Here is a 24,177-nt window from a genome sequence, read left to right as displayed (position 1 = left end):
CCAAGATGTCTTCTGTCCACAGTCTCTGACTAGCCAAGATGTCTTCCTCCACAGTCTCTGACTAGCCAAGATGTCTTCCTCCACAGTCTCTGACTAGTCAAGATGTCTTCTATCCACAGTCTCTGACTAGTCAAGATGTCTTCTGTCCACAGTCTCTGACTAGCCAAGATGTCTTCTGTCCACAGTCTCTGACTAGCCAAGATGTCTTCTGTCCACAGTCTCTGACTAGCCAAGATGTCTTCTTCCACAGTCTCTGACTAGCCAAGATGTCTTCCTCCACAGTCTCTGACTAGCCAAGATGTCTTCCTCCACAGTCTCTGACTAGTCAAGATGTCTTCTGTCCACAGTCTCTGACTAGTCAAGATGTCTTCTATCCACAGTCTCTGACTAGTCAAGATGTCTTCTGTCCACAGTCTCTGACTAGCCAAGATGTCTTCTGTCCACAGTCTCTGACTAGCCAAGATGTCTTCTGTCCACAGTCTCTGACTAGCCAAGATGTCTTCCTCCACAGTCTCTGACTAGCCAAGATGTCTTCCTCCACAGTCTCTGACTAGCCAAGATGTCTTCCTCCACAGTCTCTGACTAGTCAAGATGTCTTCTGTCCACAGTCTCTGACTAGCCAAGATGTCTTCTGTCCACAGTCTCTGACTAGCCAAGATGTCTTCCAACAGTCTCTGACTAGCCAAGATGTCTTCCTCCACAGTCTCTGACTAGCCAAGATGTCTTCCTCCACAGTCTCTGACTAGTCAAGATGTCTTCTGTCCACAGTCTCAGACTAGCCAAGATGTCTTCTGTCCACAGTCTCTGACTAGCCAAGATGTCTTCCTCCACAGTCTCTGACTAGCCAAGATGTCTTCCTCCACAGTCTCTGACTAGCCAAGATGTCTTCTGTCCACAGTCTCTGACTAGCCAAGATGTCTTCCTCCAGTCTCTGACTAGCCAAGATGTCTTCCTCCACAGTCTCTGACTAGTCAAGATGTCTTCTATCCACAGTCTCTGACTAGCCAAGATGTCTTCCTCCACAGTCTCTGACTAGCCAAGATGTCTTCCTCCACAGTCTCTGACTAGTCAAGATGTCTTCTGTCCACAGTCTCTGACTAGTCAAGATGTCTTCTGTCACAGTCTCTGACTAGCCAAGATGTCTTCTGTCCACAGTCTCTGACTAGCCAAGATGTCTGCCTCCACAGTCTCTGACTAGCCAAGATGTCTTCCTCCACAGTCTCTGACTAGCCAAGATGTCTTCCTCCACAGTCTCTGACTAGCCAAGATGTCTTCCTCCACAGTCTCTGACTAGTCAAGATGTCTTCTGTCCACAGTCTCTGACTAGCCAAGATGTCTTCTGTCCACAGTCTCTGACTAGCCAAGATGTCTGCCTCCACAGTCTCTGACTAGCCAAGATGTCTTCCTCCACAGTCTCTGACTAGCCAAGATGTCTTCCTCCACAGTCTCTGACTAGTCAAGATGTCTTCTGTCCACAGTCTCTGACTAGTCAAGATGTCTTCTGTCCACAGTCTCTGACTAGCCAAGATGTCTTCTGTCCACAGTCTCTGACTAGCCAAGATGTCTTCCTCCACAGTCTCTGACTAGCCAAGATGTCTTCCTCCACAGTCTCTGACTAGCCAAGATGTCTTCTGTCCACAGTCTCTGACTAGCCAATATGTCTTCCTCCAGTCTCTGACTAGCCAAGATGTCTTCCTCCACAGTCTCTGACTAGTCAAGATGTCTTCTATCCACAGTCTCTGACTAGCCAAGATGTCTTCCTCCACAGTCTCTGACTAGCCAAGATGTCTTCCTCCACAGTCTCTGACTAGTCAAGATGTCTTCTGTCCACAGTCTCTGACTAGTCAAGATGTCTTCTGTGCACAGTCTCTGACTAGCCAAGATGTCTTCTGTCCACAGTCTCTGACTAGCCAAGATGTCTGCCTCCACAGTCTCTGACTAGCCAAGATGTCTTCCTCCACAGTCTCTGACTAGCCAAGATGTCTTCCTCCACAGTCTCTGACTAGCCAAGATGTCTTCCTCCACAGTCTCTGACTAGTCAAGATGTCTTCTGTCCACAGTCTCTGACTAGTCAAGATGTTTTCTGTCCACAGTCTCTGACTAGCCAAGATGTCTTCTGTCCACAGTCTCTGACTAGCCAAGATGTCTGCCTCCACAGTCTCTGACTAGCCAAGATGTCTTCCTCCACAGTCTCTGACTAGCCAAGATGTCTTCCTCCACAGTCTCTGACTAGTCAAGATGTCTTCTGTCCACAGTCTCTGACTAGTCAAGATGTCTTCTGTCCACAGTCTCTGACTAGCCAAGATGTCTTCTGTCCACAGTCTCTGACTAGCCAAGATGTCTTCCTCCACAGTCTCTGACTAGCCAAGATGTCTTCCTCCACAGTCTCTGACTAGCCAAGATGTCTTCCTCCACAGTCTCTGACTAGTCAAGATGTCTTCTGTCCACAGTCTCTGACTAGTCAAGATGTCTTCTGTCCACAGTCTCTGACTAGTCAAGATGTCTTCTGTCCACAGTCTCTGACTAGCCAAGATGTCTTCTGTCCACAGTCTCTGACTAGCCAAGATGTCTTCCTCCACAGTCTCTGACTAGCCAAGATGTCTTCTGTCCACAGTCTCTGACTAGCCAAGATGTCTTCCTCCACAGTCTCTGACTAGCCAAGATGTCTTCCTCCACAGTCTCTGACTAGTCAAGATGTCTTCTGTCCACAGTCTCTGACTAGCCAAGATGTCTTCTGTCCACAGTCTCTGACTAGTCAAGATGTCTTCTGTCCACAGTCTTTGACTAGCCAAGATGTCTTCCTCCACAGTCTCTGACTAGTCAAGATGTCTTCTATCCACAGTCTCTGACTAGTCAAGATGTCTTCTGTCCACAGTCTCTGACTAGCCAAGATGTCTTCTGTCCACAGTCTCTGACTAGCCAAGATGTCTTCTGTCCACAGTCTCTGACTAGCCAAGATGTCTTCTTCCACAGTCTCTGACTAGCCAAGATGTCTTCCTCCACAGTCTCTGACTAGCCAAGATGTCTTCCTCCACAGTCTCTGACTAGTCAAGATGTCTTCTGTCCACAGTCTCTGACTAGTCAAGATGTCTTCTGTCCACAGTCTCTGACTAGCCAAGATGTCTTCTGTCAACAGTCTCTGACTAGCCAAGATGTCTTCCTCCACAGTCTCTGACTAGCCAAGATGTCTTCCTCCACAGTCTCTGACTAGTCAAGATGTCTTCTGTCCACAGTCTCTGACTAGTCAAGATGTCTTCTGTCCACAGTCTTTGACTAGCCAAGATGTCTTCCTCCACAGTCTCTGACTAGTCAAGATGTCTTCTATCCACAGTCTCTGACTAGTCAAGATGTCTTCTGTCCACAGTCTCTGACTAGCCAAGATGTCTTCTGTCCACAGTCTCTGACTAGCCAAGATGTCTTCTGTCCACAGTCTCTGACTAGCCAAGATGTCTTCCTCCACAGTCTCTGACTAGCCAAGATGTCTTCCTCCACAGTCTCTGACTAGCCAAGATGTCTTCCTCCACAGTCTCTGACTAGTCAAGATGTCTTCTGTCCACAGTCTCTGACTAGTCAAGATGTCTTCTGTCCACAGTCTCTGACTAGCCAAGATGTCTTCTGTCAACAGTCTCTGACTAGCCAAGATGTCTTCCTCCACAGTCTCTGACTAGCCAAGATGTCTTCCTCCACAGTCTCTGACTAGTCAAGATGTCTTCTGTCCACAGTCTCAGACTAGCCAAGATGTCTTCTGTCCACAGTCTCTGACTAGCCAAGATGTCTTCCTCCACAGTCTCTGACTAGCCAAGATGTCTTCCTCCACAGTCTCTGACTAGCCAAGATGTCTTCTGTCCACAGTCTCTGACTAGCCAATATGTCTTCCTCCAGTCTCTGACTAGCCAAGATGTCTTCCTCCACAGTCTCTGACTAGTCAAGATGTCTTCTGTCCACAGTCTCTGACTAGCCAAGATGTCTTCCTCCACAGTCTCTGACTAGCCAAGATGTCTTCCTCCACAGTCTCTGACTAGTCAAGATGTCTTCTGTCCACAGTCTCTGACTAGTCAAGATGTCTTCTGTGCACAGTCTCTGACTAGCCAAGATGTCTTCTGTCCACAGTCTCTGACTAGCCAAGATGTCTGCCTCCACAGTCTCTGACTAGCCAAGATGTCTTCCTCCACAGTCTCTGACTAGCCAAGATGTCTTCCTCCACAGTCTCTGACTAGCCAAGATGTCTTCCTCCACAGTCTCTGACTAGTCAAGATGTCTTCTGTCCACAGTCTCTGACTAGCCAAGATGTCTTCTGTCCACAGTCTCTGACTAGCCAAGATGTCTGCCTCCACAGTCTCTGACTAGCCAAGATGTCTTCCTCCACAGTCTCTGACTAGCCAAGATGTCTTCCTCCACAGTCTCTGACTAGTCAAGATGTCTTCTGTCCACAGTCTCTGACTAGTCAAGATGTCTTCTGTCCACAGTCTCTGACTAGCCAAGATGTCTTCTGTCCACAGTCTCTGACTAGCCAAGATGTCTTCCTCCACAGTCTCTGACTAGCCAAGATGTCTTCCTCCACAGTCTCTGACTAGCCAAGATGTCTTCCTCCACAGTCTCTGACTAGTCAAGATGTCTTCTGTCCACAGTCTCTGACTAGTCAAGATGTCTTCTGTCCACAGTCTCTGACTAGTCAAGATGTCTTCTGTCCACAGTCTCTGACTAGCCAAGATGTCTTCTGTCCACAGTCTCTGACTAGCCAAGATGTCTTCCTCCACAGTCTCTGACTAGCCAAGATGTCTTCTGTCCACAGTCTCTGACTAGCCAAGATGTCTTCCTCCACAGTCTCTGACTAGCCAAGATGTCTTCCTCCACAGTCTCTGACTAGTCAAGATGTCTTCTGTCCACAGTCTCTGACTAGCCAAGATGTCTTCCTCCACAGTCTCTGACTAGCCAAGATGTCTTCCTCCACAGTCTCTGACTAGTCAAGATGTCTTCTGTCCACAGTCTCTGACTAGTCAAGATGTCTTCTGTGCACAGTCTCTGACTAGCCAAGATGTCTTCTGTCCACAGTCTCTGACTAGCCAAGATGTCTGCCTCCACAGTCTCTGACTAGCCAAGATGTCTTCCTCCACAGTCTCTGACTAGCCAAGATGTCTTCCTCCACAGTCTCTGACTAGCCAAGATGTCTTCCTCCACAGTCTCTGACTGAAGATGTCTTCTGTCCAGTCCAAGATGTCTTCTGTCCACAGTCTCTGACTAGCCAAGATGTCTTCTGTCAACAGTCTCTGACTAGCCAAGATGTCTTCCTCCACAGTCTCTGACTAGCCAAGATGTCTTCCTCCACAGTCTCTGACTAGTCAAGATGTCTTCTGTCCACAGTCTCTGACTAGTCAAGATGTCTTCTGTCCACAGTCTCTGACTAGCCAAGATGTCTTCTGTCCACAGTCTCTGACTAGCCAAGATGTCTTCCTCCACAGTCTCTGACTAGCCAAGATGTCTTCCTCCACAGTCTCTGACTAGCCAAGATGTCTTCCTCCACAGTCTCTGACTAGTCAAGATGTCTTCTGTCCACAGTCTCTGACTAGTCAAGATGTCTTCTGTCCACAGTCTCTGACTAGCCAAGATGTCTTCTGTCCACAGTCTCTGACTAGCCAAGATGTCTTCCTCCACAGTCTCTGACTAGCCAAGATGTCTTCCTCCACAGTCTCTGACTAGCCAAGATGTCTTCCTCCACAGTCTCTGACTAGTCAAGATGTCTTCTGTCCACAGTCTCTGACTAGTCAAGATGTCTTCTGTCCACAGTCTCTGACTAGCCAAGATGTCTTCTGTCCACAGTCTCTGACTAGCCAAGATGTCTTCTGTCCACAGTCTCTGACTAGCCAAGATGTCTTCCTCCACAGTCTCTGACTAGCCAAGATGTCTTCTGTCCACAGTCTCTGACTAGCCAAGATGTCTTCCTCCACAGTCTCTGACTAGCCAAGATGTCTTCCTCCACAGTCTCTGACTAGTCAAGATGTCTTCTGTCCACAGTCTCTGACTAGCCAAGATGTCTTCTGTCCACAGTCTCTGACTAGTCAAGATGTCTTCTGTCCACAGTCTTTGACTAGCCAAGATGTCTTCCTCCACAGTCTCTGACTAGTCAAGATGTCTTCTATCCACAGTCTCTGACTAGTCAAGATGTCTTCTGTCCACAGTCTCTGACTAGCCAAGATGTCTTCTGTCCACAGTCTCTGACTAGCCAAGATGTCTTCTGTCCACAGTCTCTGACTAGCCAAGATGTCTTCTTCCACAGTCTCTGACTAGCCAAGATGTCTTCCTCCACAGTCTCTGACTAGCCAAGATGTCTTCCTCCACAGTCTCTGACTAGTCAAGATGTCTTCTGTCCACAGTCTCTGACTAGTCAAGATGTCTTCTGTCCACAGTCTCTGACTAGCCAAGATGTCTTCTGTCAACAGTCTCTGACTAGCCAAGATGTCTTCCTCCACAGTCTCTGACTAGCCAAGATGTCTTCCTCCACAGTCTCTGACTAGTCAAGATGTCTTCTGTCCACAGTCTCTGACTAGTCAAGATGTCTTCTGTCCACAGTCTTTGACTAGCCAAGATGTCTTCCTCCACAGTCTCTGACTAGTCAAGATGTCTTCTGTCCACAGTCTCTGACTAGTCAAGATGTCTTCTGTGCACAGTCTCTGACTAGCCAAGATGTCTTCTGTCCACAGTCTCTGACTAGCCAAGATGTCTGCCTCCACAGTCTCTGACTAGCCAAGATGTCTTCCTCCACAGTCTCTGACTAGCCAAGATGTCTTCCTCCACAGTCTCTGACTAGCCAAGATGTCTTCCTCCACAGTCTCTGACTAGTCAAGATGTCTTCTGTCCACAGTCTCTGACTAGTCAAGATGTCTTCTGTCCACAGTCTCTGACTAGCCAAGATGTCTTCTGTCCACAGTCTCTGACTAGCCAAGATGTCTGCCTCCACAGTCTCTGACTAGCCAAGATGTCTTCCTCCACAGTCTCTGACTAGCCAAGATGTCTTCCTCCACAGTCTCTGACTAGTCAAGATGTCTTCTGTCCACAGTCTCTGACTAGTCAAGATGTCTTCTGTCCACAGTCTCTGACTAGCCAAGATGTCTTCTGTCCACAGTCTCTGACTAGCCAAGATGTCTTCCTCCACAGTCTCTGACTAGCCAAGATGTCTTCCTCCACAGTCTCTGACTAGCCAAGATGTCTTCCTCCACAGTCTCTGACTAGTCAAGATGTCTTCTGTCCACAGTCTCTGACTAGTCAAGATGTCTTCTGTCCACAGTCTCTGACTAGTCAAGATGTCTTCTGTCCACAGTCTCTGACTAGCCAAGATGTCTTCTGTCCACAGTCTCTGACTAGCCAAGATGTCTTCCTCCACAGTCTCTGACTAGCCAAGATGTCTTCTGTCCACAGTCTCTGACTAGCCAAGATGTCTTCCTCCACAGTCTCTGACTAGCCAAGATGTCTTCCTCCACAGTCTCTGACTAGTCAAGATGTCTTCTGTCCACAGTCTCTGACTAGCCAAGATGTCTTCTGTCCACAGTCTCTGACTAGTCAAGATGTCTTCTGTCCACAGTCTTTGACTAGCCAAGATGTCTTCCTCCACAGTCTCTGACTAGTCAAGATGTCTTCTATCCACAGTCTCTGACTAGTCAAGATGTCTTCTGTCCACAGTCTCTGACTAGCCAAGATGTCTTCTGTCCACAGTCTCTGACTAGCCAAGATGTCTTCTGTCCACAGTCTCTGACTAGCCAAGATGTCTTCTTCCACAGTCTCTGACTAGCCAAGATGTCTTCCTCCACAGTCTCTGACTAGCCAAGATGTCTTCCTCCACAGTCTCTGACTAGTCAAGATGTCTTCTGTCCACAGTCTCTGACTAGTCAAGATGTCTTCTGTCCACAGTCTCTGACTAGCCAAGATGTCTTCTGTCAACAGTCTCTGACTAGCCAAGATGTCTTCCTCCACAGTCTCTGACTAGCCAAGATGTCTTCCTCCACAGTCTCTGACTAGTCAAGATGTCTTCTGTCCACAGTCTCTGACTAGTCAAGATGTCTTCTGTCCACAGTCTTTGACTAGCCAAGATGTCTTCCTCCACAGTCTCTGACTAGTCAAGATGTCTTCTATCCACAGTCTCTGACTAGTCAAGATGTCTTCTGTCCACAGTCTCTGACTAGCCAAGATGTCTTCCTCCACAGTCTCTGACTAGCCAAGATGTCTTCCTCCACAGTCTCTGACTAGCCAAGATGTCTTCCTCCACAGTCTCTGACTAGTCAAGATGTCTTCTGTCCACAGTCTCTGACTAGTCAAGATGTCTTCTGTCCACAGTCTCTGACTAGCCAAGATGTCTTCTGTCAACAGTCTCTGACTAGCCAAGATGTCTTCCTCCACAGTCTCTGACTAGCCAAGATGTCTTCCTCCACAGTCTCTGACTAGTCAAGATGTCTTCTGTCCACAGTCTCAGACTAGCCAAGATGTCTTCTGTCCACAGTCTCTGACTAGCCAAGATGTCTTCCTCCACAGTCTCTGACTAGCCAAGATGTCTTCCTCCACAGTCTCTGACTAGCCAAGATGTCTTCTGTCCACAGTCTCTGACTAGCCAATATGTCTTCCTCCAGTCTCTGACTAGCCAAGATGTCTTCCTCCACAGTCTCTGACTAGTCAAGATGTCTTCTGTCCACAGTCTCTGACTAGCCAAGATGTCTTCCTCCACAGTCTCTGACTAGCCAAGATGTCTTCCTCCACAGTCTCTGACTAGTCAAGATGTCTTCTGTCCACAGTCTCTGACTAGTCAAGATGTCTTCTGTGCACAGTCTCTGACTAGCCAAGATGTCTTCTGTCCACAGTCTCTGACTAGCCAAGATGTCTGCCTCCACAGTCTCTGACTAGCCAAGATGTCTTCCTCCACAGTCTCTGACTAGCCAAGATGTCTTCCTCCACAGTCTCTGACTAGCCAAGATGTCTTCCTCCACAGTCTCTGACTAGTCAAGATGTCTTCTGTCCACAGTCTCTGACTAGTCAAGATGTCTTCTGTCCACAGTCTCTGACTAGCCAAGATGTCTTCTGTCCACAGTCTCTGACTAGCCAAGATGTCTTCCTCCACAGTCTCTGACTAGCCAAGATGTCTTCCTCCACAGTCTCTGACTAGCCAAGATGTCTTCTGTCCACAGTCTCTGACTAGCCAAGATGTCTTCCTCCACAGTCTCTGACTAGCCAAGATGTCTTCCTCCACAGTCTCTGACTAGTCAAGATGTCTTCTGTCCACAGTCTCTGACTAGCCAAGATGTCTTCTGTCCACAGTCTCTGACTAGCCAAGATGTCTTCCTCCACAGTCTCTGACTAGCCAAGATGTCTTCTGTCCACAGTCTCTGACTAGCCAAGATGTCTTCCTCCACAGTCTCTGACTAGCCAAGATGTCTTCTGTCCACAGTCTCTGACTAGCCAAGATGTCTTCTGTCCACAGTCTCAGACTAGCCAAGATGTCTTCTGTCCACAGTCTCTGACTAGCCAAGATGTCTTCCTCCACAGTCTCTGACTAGCCAAGATGTCTTCCTCCACAGTCTCTGACTAGCCAAGATGTCTTCTGTCCACAGTCTCTGACTAGCCAATATGTCTTCCTCCAGTCTCTGACTAGCCAAGATGTCTTCCTCCACAGTCTCTGACTAGTCAAGATGTCTTCTGTCCACAGTCTCTGACTAGCCAAGATGTCTTCCTCCACAGTCTCTGACTAGCCAAGATGTCTTCCTCCACAGTCTCTGACTAGTCAAGATGTCTTCTGTCCACAGTCTCTGACTAGTCAAGATGTCTTCTGTGCACAGTCTCTGACTAGCCAAGATGTCTTCTGTCCACAGTCTCTGACTAGCCAAGATGTCTGCCTCCACAGTCTCTGACTAGCCAAGATGTCTTCCTCCACAGTCTCTGACTAGCCAAGATGTCTTCCTCCACAGTCTCTGACTAGCCAAGATGTCTTCCTCCACAGTCTCTGACTAGTCAAGATGTCTTCTGTCCACAGTCTCTGACTAGCCAAGATGTCTGCCTCCACAGTCTCTGACTAGCCAATATGTCTTCCTCCACAGTCTCTGACTAGCCAAGATGTCTTCACCCACAGTCTCTGACTAGCCAAGATGTCTTCCTCCACAGTCTCTGACTAGTCGAGATGTCTTCTGTCCACAGTCTCTGACTAGTCAAGATGTCTTCTGTCCACAGTCTCTGACTAGCCAAGATGTCTTCTGTCCACAGTCTCTGACTAGCCAAGATGTCTTCCTCCACAGTCTCTGACTAGCCAAGATGTCTTCCTCCACAGTCTCTGACTAGCCAAGATGTCTTCCTCCACAGTCTCTGACTAGTCAAGATGTCTTCTGTCCACAGTCTCTGACTAGTCAAGATGTCTTCTGTCCACAGTCTCTGACTAGTCAAGATGTCTTCTGTCCACAGTCTCTGACTAGCCAAGATGTCTTCTGTCCACAGTCTCTGACTAGCCAAGATGTCTTCCTCCACAGTCTCTGACTAGCCAAGATGTCTTCTGTCCACAGTCTCTGACTAGCCAAGATGTCTTCCTCCACAGTCTCTGACTAGCCAAGATGTCTTCCTCCACAGTCTCTGACTAGTCAAGATGTCTTCTGTCCACAGTCTCTGACTAGCCAAGATGTCTTCTGTCCACAGTCTCTGACTAGCCAAGATGTCTTCCTCCACAGTCTCTGACTAGCCAAGATGTCTTCTGTCCACAGTCTCTGACTAGCCAAGATGTCTTCCTCCACAGTCTCTGACTAGCCAAGATGTCTTCTGTCCACAGTCTCTGACTAGCCAAGATGTCTTCTGTCCACAGTCTCTGACTAGCCAAGATGTCTTCCTCCACAGTCTCTGACTAGCCAAGATGTCTTCCTCCACAGTCTCTGACTAGCCAAGATGTCTTCTGTCCACAGTCTCTGACTAGCCAAGATGTCTTCTGTCCACAGTCTCTGACTAGCCAAGATGTCTTCCTCCACAGTCTCTGACTAGCCAAGATGTCTTCTGTCCACAGTCTCTGACTAGCCAAGATGTCTTCCTCCAGTCTCTGACTAGCCAAGATGTCTTCCTCCACAGTCTCTGACTAGTCAAGATGTCTTCTGTCCACAGTCTCTGACTAGCCAAGATGTCTTCCTCCACAGTCTCTGACTAGCCAAGATGTCTTCCTCCACAGTCTCTGACTAGTCAAGATGTCTTCTGTCCACAGTCTCTGACTAGTCAAGATGTCTTCTGTCCACAGTCTCTGACTAGCCAAGATGTCTTCTGTCCACAGTCTCTGACTAGCCAAGATGTCTGCCTCCACAGTCTCTGACTAGCCAAGATGTCTTCCTCCACAGTCTCTGACTAGCCAAGATGTCTTCCTCCACAGTCTCTGACTAGCCAAGATGTCTTCCTCCACAGTCTCTGACTAGTCAAGATGTCTTCTGTCCACAGTCTCTGACTAGTCAAGATGTCTTCTGTCCACAGTCTCTGACTAGCCAAGATGTCTTCTGTCCACAGTCTCTGACTAGCCAAGATGTCTGCCTCCACAGTCTCTGACTAGCCAAGATGTCTTCCTCCACAGTCTCTGACTAGCCAAGATGTCTTCCTCCACAGTCTCTGACTAGTCAAGATGTCTTCTGTCCACAGTCTCTGACTAGTCAAGATGTCTTCTGTCCACAGTCTCTGACTAGCCAAGATGTCTTCTGTCCACAGTCTCTGACTAGCCAAGATGTCTTCCTCCACAGTCTCTGACTAGCCAAGATGTCTTCCTCCACAGTCTCTGACTAGCCAAGATGTCTTCCTCCACAGTCTCTGACTAGTCAAGATGTCTTCTGTCCACAGTCTCTGACTAGTCAAGATGTCTTCTGTCCACAGTCTCTGACTAGTCAAGATGTCTTCTTTCCACAGTCTCTGACTAGCCAAGATGTCTTCTGTCCACAGTCTCTGACTAGCCAAGATGTCTTCCTCCACAGTCTCTGACTAGCCAAGATGTCTTCTGTCCACAGTCTCTGACTAGCCAAGATGTCTTCCTCCACAGTCTCTGACTAGCCAAGATGTCTTCCTCCACAGTCTCTGACTAGTCAAGATGTCTTCTGTCCACAGTCTCTGACTAGCCAAGATGTCTTCTGTCCACAGTCTCTGACTAGCCAAGATGTCTTCCTCCACAGTCTCTGACTAGCCAAGATGTCTTCTGTCCACAGTCTCTGACTAGCCAAGATGTCTTCCTCCACAGTCTCTGACTAGCCAAGATGTCTTCTGTCCACAGTCTCTGACTAGCCAAGATGTCTTCCTCCACAGTCTCTGACTAGCCAAGATGTCTTCCTCCACAGTCTCTGACTAGCCAAGATGTCTTCCTCCACAGTCTCTGACTAGCCAAGATGTCTTCTGTCCACAGTCTCTGACTAGCCAAGATGTCTTCTGTCCACAGTCTCTGACTAGCCAAGATGTCTTCCTCCACAGTCTCTGACTAGCCAAGATGTCTTCTGTCCACAGTCTCTGACTAGCCAAGATGTCTTCCTCCACAGTCTCTGACTAGCCAAGATGTCTTCTGTCCACAGTCTCTGACTAGCCAAGATGTCTTCCTCCACAGTCTCTGACTAGCCAAGATGTCTTCCTCCACAGTCTCTGACTAGTCAAGATGTCTTCTGTCCACAGTCTCAGACTAGCCAAGATGTCTTCTGTCCACAGTCTCTGACTAGCCAAGATGTCTTCCTCCACAGTCTCTGACTAGCCAAGATGTCTTCCTCCACAGTCTCTGACTAGCCAAGATGTCTTCTGTCCACAGTCTCTGACTAGCCAAGATGTCTTCCTCCACAGTCTATGACTAGCCAAGATGTCTTCCTCCACAGTCTCTGACTAGCCAAGATGTCTTCTGTCCACAGTCTCTGACTAGCCAAGATGTCTTCTGTCCACAGTCTCTGACTAGCCAAGATGTCTTCCTCCACAGTCTCTGACTAGCCAAGATGTCTTCTGTCCACAGTCTCTGACTAGCCAAGATGTCTTCCTCCACAGTCTCTGACTAGCCAAGATGTCTTCTATCCACAGTCTCTGACTAGCCAAGATGTCTTCCTCCACAGTCTCTGACTAGTCAAGATGTCTTCTGTCCACAGTCTCAGACTAGCCAAGATGTCTTCTCTCCACAGTCTCTGACTAGCCAAGATGTCTTCCTCCACAGTCTCTGACTAGCCAAGATGTCTTCCTCCACAGTCTCTGACTAGCCAAGATGTCTTCTGTCCACAGTCTCTGACTAGCCAAGATGTCTTCCTCCAGTCTCTGACTAGCCAAGATGTCTTCTGTCCACAGTCTCTGACTAGCCAAGATGTCTTCCTCCATAAAGAACAGCTGTAGTGTCTGCACCAACAGGGTCTACGATGTGATCACGATGCCCCCTAAATTCAGTGATGTTTTTACAGCCTGAGAATCCCCCATTTAGAGCTATACATTCTTGATCCATAACATCTGTAACACTCTGATCACAAGGCAGCACTGCAGAGGAACAAGCCACAGCCTGAGGAAAGACCCTGTTAATATATGTTTCATGATCTCTGTTCCACGGTGCACCTACAAAGTCGTCTCTTGTGACAGCTGGGCATTTGGTTTTGGGTGTCGAGTAAATAACTTAAATAACCACCTTAAAAGGTTGAAATTGGCTTCTGTTAAAAAAAAAAGTGTTTAGCAGTTGAGTAAATACTTTCTCACTCTTTCTATTTTCCCTCCATAGCTTATTTCCAGGTAGTAACCCAACATTTGCATCTCAGAATAAAGTACTACCATGATTCACTGTCTATAGACAGGTGGTTGAATGAACAGGTGGTTTTCTCCTGTAGACAGAGCTGACTAGCACAATATCTACACATGCTATAATCTGTCTGACTCAGACAGGCATACCATACAGCAGAGATAAATATTCATTTACACATTCCTATAGGCCAGCAGTGGTATGTACACAGAAACAAATGGTTTGTACATGCGCATACATGAAGGCACACACACACACACACACACACACACACACACACACACACACACACACACACACACACACACACACACACACACACACACACACACACACACACACACACACACACACACACACACACACACACACACACACACACACACACACACACATACACACACACACACACATCTAGATACACAGCTACATACACAGCTACATACACAGCTACAGGTGCTCTCCTGGGAAAGAGCAGGAGCTCAACTAGCAGGTACAGTAGTTGATATATCTTCATGAGTTGTTTTCCACACACTGCAGCTTCCTCTATAAAGCAGATGTTTTTCTCCCAGTCTGTTATTCTCTGTATTTGTCATATTGAAACCAGACCACTGAGACCAGGGCTGCCGATCCAATCAGTGGAACAGAAGAGGTGGATGTTAGCTAACACATCCTGCTGTCGCAGCACAACAGAAGAGGTGGATGTTAGCTAACACATCCTGCTGTCGCAGCACAACAGAAGAGGTGGATGTTAGCTAACACATCCTGCTGTCGCAGCACAACAGAAGAGGTGGATGTTAGCTAACACATCCTGCTGTCGCAGCACAACAGAAGAGGTGGATGTTAACTAACACATCCTGCTGTCGCAGCACAACAGAAGAGGTGGATGTTAGCTAACACATCCTGCTGTCGCAGCACAACAGAAGAGGTGGATGTTAGCTAACACATCCTGCTGTCGCAGCACAACAGAAGAGGTGGATGTTAGCTAACACATCCTGCTGTCGCAGCACAACAGAAGAGGTGGATGTTAGCTAACACATCCTGCTGTCGCAGCACAACAGAAGAGGTGGATGTTAGCTAACACATCCTGCTGTCGCAGCACAACAGAAGAGGTGGATGTTAGCTAACACATACTGCTGTCGCAGCACAACAGAAGAGGTGGATGTTAGCTAACACATCCTGCTGTCGCAGCACAACAGAAGAGGTGGATGTTAGCTAACACATCCTGCTGTCGCAGCACAACAGAAGAGGTGGATGTTAGCTAACACATCCTGCTGTCGCAGCACAACAGAAGAGGTGGATGTTAGCTAACACATCCTGCTGTCGCAGCACAACGCTGAACACGATCAAAACAAAAGGCCATCGTCACACATCACCTTTGTCGTACATGAAAGCCAACAGTGCAAGCCTGGTCTCCATGGTAATGAGGTGTGCCAGGGCGAGACAGAGAGAATCAAAGCGAGACAGAGCTGCTCTACTCTTTCATCTCGGGACCTTTGTGACATCTGCATCAGACAGGCCACTTTCCTAATTGTGTGTGTGTGTGTTCCTGTGCGTGTGTGTGTCCTCGGTGCAGATGTGGATGAGTGTGTGGAGGGCCAGCAGCAACAGCGCTGCCAGCAGACCTGCGTCAACACCTTCGGCTCGTTCCGCTGCTCTTGCCCCTACGGACACACCCTGGCCGGGGACGGAAGGGCCTGTGTGGCTGAGTGTCCCGCAGGGTACAGGAAACAACCCTCAACCCCGATACCTGGAGGAAACCTGTCCAGAAAGGAGTGTGTAGGTAGGAGACACTGGGATGCCGCAGGTTTAGCAGAAATGAATAGAATGCCACAACTTTTAATTAGACTAGTGGAATATCTCTCTCTCTTAATTACTCTCGCGGAAATCTAATTAGCATAATCCTCCCATAAAAATCCATCAATTTATGCTGGAGACATTTCAATCCACCACATCAGCCGATGTCAGACTTCTGCATCTGCGGTGAAAGGTGACAGAGCTAGAGCGGTGTTTGTCAGACCATGAGGCATCCCGAAAGTCATTCTCTCAAAATATTGTCTGTAGGGCCTCCCGGGTGGCGCAGTGGCTAAAGGGCGCTGTACTGCAGTGCCAGCTGTGCCACCAGAGACTCTGGGTTCGTGCCCAACCGGCCTTCGTCTCTCCCGAGCCCGTACGGGAGTTGTAGTGATGAAACAAGATAGTAGCTACTAACAATTGGATACCATGAAATTGGGGGTAAAAAATAATAATATATATATTGTCTGTAGCGTCCGAACATCACTATGGAAAGATTAGACTCAAGAACATGATGGGGTTCTCCCTTTTGCTCTATGACCCCCCACAAGCATCTTGGGACACCTCTGAAGTTGGTACAGACGATCTGCCAACTTCTGTCTGTCGCGTCCAAACTGTTTGGGCTACACACTAATATGACCCCTCTGTGGAAAGGTCAGACTCTCACAAACACGTATTTTGATCTACAACGCTCACAAGACTCTTCTGAAGGGTCCTCAGTACCAGTTGAAAAACATGTATGGAAGTATACAATACCAGCGAAAAGTTTGGACACCTCAATCAAGGGTTTTTCTTTATTTTTTTTTTACTATTTTCTACATTGTAGAATAATAGTGAATAATAGTGAAGACATCAAAACTATGAAATAAATTGACTGGTACTGTATATATTTTATACTTCAAGTGGTCTTAAAATTCAAAAATAAAATAAAATGGTAATGACATTCTTAAAACAATTCATTCTTAAAACAATTCCACGTAGTTTAGTGGAATCAATAGAAAATAGATACAACAATGTCATTCAGCAAACAGAATGTGTATGGCGATCAGGTTGTCTTCAACTGCTGGTATGACACTGATCCTTTTACAGACATCAATGAATGTGAGGAGCCAGAGGTCAGTGTACCTGGACACCGGTGTCAGTGGAAGTGTGTGAACCTGCCTGGCTCCCACCGCTGTATCTGTCCCAGAGGCTACAAACTGTCCTCAGACAGACACCACTGCAGAGGTGAGATGAATACACATTCATACTAACGCGCGCACACATCCACACCCACCCACACACACACACATCCACACGCACCCACCCACACACACAACACACACACACACCCACCCACCCACCCACTAACACACACACACACACATACCCACCCACACACACACACACACCCATACAGTCGACATAAATTGATCAAACGGAAGTCTTTGACAAATCTACGATCACAAATCACTTCCAATGATATTTTCCTGACCAGGCCTTTGCCCTGTTTCATCAACAGATATCAACGAGTGCAGCCGTAAGAATGGTGGCTGCTCTCACCTGTGCCTGAACCATAAAGGAAGTTACCAGTGTTCCTGTCCTGCCTCTCACCGCCTCTCCCCCTACAGTAGGAAGAAGTGTCAGCCCAGGAGAGAACAGCAGAGTAATGTGTAGCAGAGATCGTGTGGAGATCATTTAAATATACATGTCATTTATTATATTGTTTCCACCATCCCTCTGTTCGGCTCTTGAACAATGACTTCTACTATTGAATCTACATGTTGTCAGGCCTTACATTTTTTTTTTTGTCAAATCATTACTGAGAACAGTATAAAAACTATTAAAATATTATTGTCACATCCAGAACATATCTGTAACATTGATAGAGGCTTGGACTGCATATTACAGACATATAGCTGAAGAGAAACCAGAAGAACACGTTATTAGTTTAGGGATTTAATTGATGGCATTTAAATATATTTCCCTCAAGTGATTACATGTTGTTTTACAAGGTAGTGTGAATGAATGAGTAAAAACATAATGAAAACATGGTGGCAGACACTGTGATAATTGATTAGTAGAATTGATCCCCTTCAAAATGTCCTCAACTTGGTCCATGTGTCAAAATGTCCTCAACTGCAGACTTATAACATGGCCATGTCTATAGGAATATCAAATGTAATTTTTTGATTAAAAGTGACAGTATTAATTGTACTTGAGTCTGTTATATAAACAGTCATAGTACTTTGTTAAAAATACATTATTTCTATGTATCCACTATATGTATAGTCTCTTTTTAAATATATAAAATAAAGTTAGACACAAAAACAGAACTGTTTCAGCCTCAGTCGTCCTTAACTGCAGAACAGATTCTCCCTTCCCTTATGGTCTCAACTGTAAGCATGCTGGGATGCTAATGTCTAACACACAGTGTTGTACTGAATGACTACGGCTAAAGGCTGAAATATGGCATGAACCACTGTTGGACTGATTCAACCATGTTATATATATAATCACATTGTCATTATTTTTACTTCACAGATAAACATTCACATACACATTAGCAGCTATGAAGGCATTGCTGACATGCTCCGGGTACATATGGATAAATGCACAGTATTTGTGACACATACAGTGGTGATGATGAGCCACACCTCAGATAACATGAGAGGTAAATGTCGTTGTACAGTGGGATGAAAGGTACAGTCCGCTGCAGTACTTCAACAGGGGATAACATAGTAACTTCTGGATAGGTTTATAACCCCACAACACAGGGTGAGACTGATACAATAGAGGAGGGCTAGGTCAAATACACTCATTATATCATATTAGATCCTTTTAAACAACTCCGTCTGATTCACACATATATATTAAATGTTAAAATTATAAATAATTTTAGTACCGCGTGTCGTCCAACACTCAAAATAAACAACAAACATATATTTAATTATAATTAATTATATATTTAATTTGAAACCTGCTATATTATTGATTATAATCAATCAATTAGCTGCAATAAAACTCCTTTGAGTAGAGTGTGTGTTGTGATTATCTTAGTCATAGGTCATAGGTCAAACCCCATCCAACTTCCTACCTAAGACTAGTTCACCCCTTCTCTCTGAAGTGTGCACTCATTCACTTCAAGAATTCAATCCAATGATTTTAAATCATCCTTGAATGGGAGTGAAGGAGTGTACACTTGGGGAGAACTAGGCAGTAGTATTTCGTTCCACACTATAATATATTACTTGACTAGACTCTCTTGATAGCTGCCTGCGAGGCCAGGGAGAGAGTGCTCTACATCAAACCCAGTCTGAGACCTCATTGCATGAGACAGGTAGACTGCGGCAGGAAGTCTTGTAGGTATGTGACCACAGCCTTGGAGAGGTAGGTCATGGTACCGTAGCTGCCACTAGGGGCGCTGTCATAGAAGAAGTGACATATCCCCGTGGCTGGATCCTTCTCCAGGAAGTACTCATTGGCTCCATGGGTCCTCTGGAACATAGAGGACATGGCTGATAGGTAGATACATATCATGTTGTCTATAGTTAGAGAATAGGTCTTACTACAAACTGAGACGTGGGGCTCGGATCCCACTTCTGACACCATGTTATGTTATGATAGTCATATGGACGAGTCAGGAAGAGACACGTGACTCTAGTTAACATGATAATATGGCAACGATACAGGACAAACATCCAGGTCACTGAACTGAACCATTACACATTAACCCTTTATAGGACACTACTTTCTAGTGACCATTACACATTAACCCATTACAGGACACTACTTTCTAGTGACCATTACACATTAACCCTTTACAGGACACTACTTTCTAGTGACCATTACACATTAACCCTTTATAGGACACTACTTTCTAGTGACCATTACACATTAACCCTTTACTTTCTAGTGACCATTACACATTAACCCTTTACTTTCTAGTGACCATTACACATTAACCCTTTACAGGACACTACTTTCTAGTGACCATCTCTGTGGCCTTGTGGGAATAGTTTCCACTCTGAGATTGGAAACGTGGGGGTTCGATCCCCGGTCGAGTCAAACCAAACACTTTCAAATGGGACCCGTCTCTGCTTGCAGATGTTCCAGAGGGTGTAGTTCCTCGTACATCACGCTACAGAAACAGGAAATAGGCTCCTCCCCTATGGGCCGTTCTGGCTCAAACTTACCTGGTCCTGTAAGAAGAGGTCATTGGCCATGTGTACGATGCGGTCGATCAGGATGATTCCTCCGATGTTGTCCACATCCATGTCAGCCACCAGCGTCAGCACCATCACAGCCTCCACCAGCAGCTGTCGGTACTCTGGCTGGGGGACGTGGTTCAGAACAGACTCCACGTGCACCGCAAACTTGATCTCGCCTTCTGTCATCTGGCAGGCAGGGACACGACGTCAAGAGTCAGAACGCTTTCCCAGACACAGATGGAATCTCCATCAAGGGATCTGTCTGTGCCAATCATAGTGTCTGAAAGGAAATCTTATTTCCTACTATTATAGGGAAGCTACTTTTGTTCTAAATGTGAAACACTGAGAGATGTTCCTTGATGCCGTGCTGCTGTTTGGGAGTCTAGGGGGGTTACTGCACATTATTAATGGAGTTGTAAAAAGGGCTATATAAATACCATTTGATCAATCTATTGATTTGACTACATACCTCTCTGGTAGTGGAGCACATATCCATCTATAGACAGACTGACACTACATACCTCTCTGGTAGTGGAGCGCGTATCCATCTATTGACAGACTGACACTACATACCTCTCTGGTAGTGGAGCACGTATCCATCTATAGACAGACTGACACTACATACCTCTCTGGTAGTGGAGCACGTATCCATCTATAGACAGACTGACACTACATACCTCTCTGGTAGTGGAGCACGTATCCATCTATAGACAGACTGACACTACATACCTCTCTGGTAGTGGAGCACGTATCCATCTATAGACAGACTGACACTACATACCTCTCTGGTAGTGGAGCACGTATCCATCTATTGACAGACTGACACTACATACCTCTCTGGTAGTGGAGCACGTATCCATCTATAGACAGACTGACACTACATACCTCTCTGGTAGTGGAGCACGTATCCATCTGTAGACAGACTGACACTACATACCTCTCTGGTAGTAGAGGAAGGCAGCACGTATCCATCTATAGACAGACTGACACTACATACCTCTCTGGTAGTAGAGGAAGGCAGCACGTATCCATCTATTGACAGACTGACACTACATACCTCTCTGGTAGTAGAGGAAGGCAGCACGTATCCATCTATTGACAGACTGACACTACATACCTCTCTGGTAGTAGAGGAAGGCAGCACGTATCCATATATAGACAGACTGACACTACATACCTCTCTGGTAGTAGAGGAAGGCAGCACGTATCCATCTATTGACAGACTGACACTACATACCTCTCTGGTAGTAGAGGAAGGCAGCACATATCCATATATAGACAGACTGACACTACATACCTCTCTGGTAGTAGAGGAAGGCAGCACGTATCCATATATAGACAGACTGACACTACATACCTCTCTGGTAGTAGAGGAAGGCAGCACATATCCATATATAGACAGACTGACACTACATACCTCTCTGGTAGTAGAGGAAGGCAGCACGTATCCATCTATTGACAGACTGACACTACATACCTCTCTGGTAGTAGAGGAAGGCAGCACATATCCATATATAGACAGACTGACACTACATACCTCTCTGGTAGTAGAGGAAGGCAGCACATATCCATATATAGACAGACTGACACTACATACCTCTCTGGTAGTAGAGGAAGGCAGCACGTATCCATCTATTGACAGGCCGTGGCACTTCTGCAGGATCTTCCACACCTTCTGGTAGAAGCCCATTGGGACCCTGTTGATGGCCCCATCCAGCCGTCTCCTCCTCAGCCACTGGCCCTGCCGCTCCTCCCACTGCAGGTGGCTGTCTGACCCCCCGGGGCCTACAGGGGACAGGATACCACTGGGGGTGGAGGGGCTGCTGCACCACTACAGGGGGAGATACATGTTCATTTACGTACACAGTACTCATGCTGCGGTACATACACACACACACACCAGGTGAAAGCTATGAGCCCTTGTTGATGTAACTTGTTAAATCCACTTCAAATCAGTACAGATGAACGGGAGGAGACAGGTCAAAGAAGGATTTTTAAGCCTTGAGATATGGGTTGTGTATGTGTGCCATTCAGAGGGTGAATGGGCAAGACAAAGGATTTAAGTGCCTTTGAACGGGGTATGGTAGTAGGTGCCAGGCACACCGGTTTGTGTAAAGAACTGCAACGCTGCTGTGTGTTTCACGCTCAACAGTTTCCTGTGTGTATCAAGAATGGTCCACCACCCAAAGGGTAGGAGTCAACATGGGCCAGCATGCTACAGGCAGGTACATGTTACCATGACGGCACCAGCATGCTACAGGCCAGTACATGTTACCATGACGGCACCAGCATGCTACAGGCCAGTACATGTTACCATGACGGCACCAGCATGCTACAGGCCAGTACATGTTACCATGACGGCACCAGCATGCTACAGGCCAGTACATGTTACCATGACGACACCAGCATGCTACAGGCCAGTACATGTTACCATGACGGCACCAGCATGCTACAGGCCAGTACATGTTACCATGACGACACCAGCATGCTACAGGCCAGTACATGTTACCATGACGACACCAGCATGCTACAGGCCAGTATGTTACCATGACGACACCTGCATGCTACAGGCCAGTACATGTTACCATGACGGCACCAGCATGCTACAGGCCAGTACATGTTACCATGACGACACCAGCATGCTACAGGCCAGTACATGTTACCATGACGACACCGGCATGCTACAGGCCAGTACATGTTACCATGACGACACCGGCATGCTACAGGCCAGTACATGTTACCATGACGACACCGGCATGCTACAGGCCAGTACATGTTACCATGACGACACCGGCATGCTACAGGCCAGTACATGTTACCATGACGACACCAGCATGCTACAGGCCAGTACATGTTAGTACAGCAAGCATAAGGCAATGTAACGAAGAAAGACAACCGTTCAGAGTGAACCTCGTCTGCGTGGTTTAGTGAACACGGGACAATGAGGGAGACATGGTTCATGGTTTACCGTGGAACGGGGAGAGGTGACGTTGCTGCTGATGGAATAGCCGCTGTTACTCATCTGGAAAGGATCAACACGGAGAAGACGTCATGTTGTCGTCGAGGGAGAGACACAGAAGGAGGGGATGACGGCGTGAAGGAAAGTCAAACTCACACCTTGTAAATACAGTTTAGATTATGATCAAACGTCAGACACAGTTAAAGATGTGGGCTAGAAAACAGGCAAACATGATCAGCAGCTCAGCATGAGGTAAGGCACTACTGACTGTATTCTAGTACAGCTGGTATGAATGGGCTTTCAGCTGGTGGCTTCATGTCATGTTATGATTGTTGGTTTCATTATGGTCTGGCTGTGGAGATTACAGCTGATGAGGCAATATGACTATTAACTAACAAACTCAACCCACGCTGATCGGACGAGACGAGTCATCCAACTGCAATCAGAACCATACAACATTACAGCATTATTACTACTATACACAAAGAGCATTCTGTCATCATATCTTCTAACTAGAATCAAACATACAGAAAGAGCATTAGGCCTATACTAACCTTTAGATTATATTAAAGAGTATTATGTCTATACTAACCTGTAGATTATATTATAGCGCATTAGGTCTATACTAACCTTTAGATTATATTATAGAGGATTAGGTCTACTAACCTGTAGATTATATTATAGCGCATTAGGTCTATACTAACCTGTAGATTATATTATAGAGGATTAGGTCTACTAACCTGTAGATTATATTATAGAGGATTAGGTCTATACTAACCTGTAGATTATATTATAGAGGATTAGGTCTACTAACCTGTAGATTATATTATAGAGGATTAGGTCTATACTAACCTGTAGATTAAATTATAGAGGATTAGGTCTATACTAACCTGTAGATTATATTATAGAGGATAAGGTCTATACTAACCTTTAGATAATATTATAGAGTATTATGTCTATACTAACCTGTAGATTATATTATAGAGGATTAGGTCTATACTAACCTGTAGATTATATTATAGAGGATTAGGTCTACTAACCTGTAGATTATATTATAGAGGATTAGGTCTATACTAACCTGTAGATTATATTATAGAGGATTAGGTCTACTAACCTGTAGATTATATTATAGAGGATTAGGTCTATACTAACCTGTAGATTAAATTATAGAGGATTAGGTCTATACTAACCTTTAGATAATATTATAGAGTATTATGTCTATACTAACCTGTAGATTATATTATAGAGGATTAGGTCCATACTGACCTGTAGATTATATTATAGAGGATTAGATCTATACTAACCTGTAGATTATATTATAGAGCATTAGGTCTATACTAACCTGTAGATTATATTATAGAGTATTAGGTCTATACTAACCTGTAGATTATATTATAGAGGTTTAGGTCTATACTAACCTGTGGATTATATTATAGAGCATTAGGTCTATACTAACCTGTATATTATATTATAGAGGATTAGGTCTATACTAACCTGTAGATTATATTATA

General features: G+C 46.1%; 2 protein-coding genes across 3 annotated transcripts in view; one reads left to right on the top strand and one right to left on the bottom strand.

Annotated features, from left to right (window-relative positions):
• The window catches only part of si:dkey-163f14.6 (uncharacterized), a 38,821-nt gene extending 21,184 nt beyond the window's left edge, over positions 1–17,637 (top strand). For both annotated transcript variants that reach the window (XM_065016359.1, XM_065016358.1), the window contains 3 exons: positions 15,300–15,506; positions 16,607–16,744; positions 17,019–17,637. In XM_065016359.1, coding sequence (XP_064872431.1) covers positions 15,300–15,506; positions 16,607–16,744; positions 17,019–17,173 — 500 coding nt within the window. In that variant the 3' untranslated portion in view covers positions 17,174–17,637. The remainder of the gene's footprint in view (positions 1–15,299; positions 15,507–16,606; positions 16,745–17,018) is intronic.
• Positions 17,440–24,177, bottom strand: part of LOC135570247 (phosphorylase b kinase regulatory subunit alpha, liver isoform-like) — a 40,452-nt gene continuing 33,714 nt past the window's right edge. The window contains 4 exon segments of the mRNA XM_065016362.1: positions 17,440–18,994; positions 19,693–19,893; positions 21,305–21,538; positions 22,676–22,729. Coding sequence (XP_064872434.1) covers positions 18,821–18,994; positions 19,693–19,893; positions 21,305–21,538; positions 22,676–22,729 — 663 coding nt within the window. The 3' untranslated portion in view covers positions 17,440–18,820.

Source organism: Oncorhynchus nerka, unplaced genomic scaffold (genome assembly GCF_034236695.1).
Source record: "Oncorhynchus nerka isolate Pitt River unplaced genomic scaffold, Oner_Uvic_2.0 unplaced_scaffold_1010, whole genome shotgun sequence".
NCBI classification, from domain to species: domain Eukaryota; kingdom Metazoa; phylum Chordata; class Actinopteri; order Salmoniformes; family Salmonidae; genus Oncorhynchus; species Oncorhynchus nerka.
The sequence above is the reverse complement of the archived record's forward strand: the minus strand, read 5'-3'. Positions and strand labels throughout refer to the sequence as shown.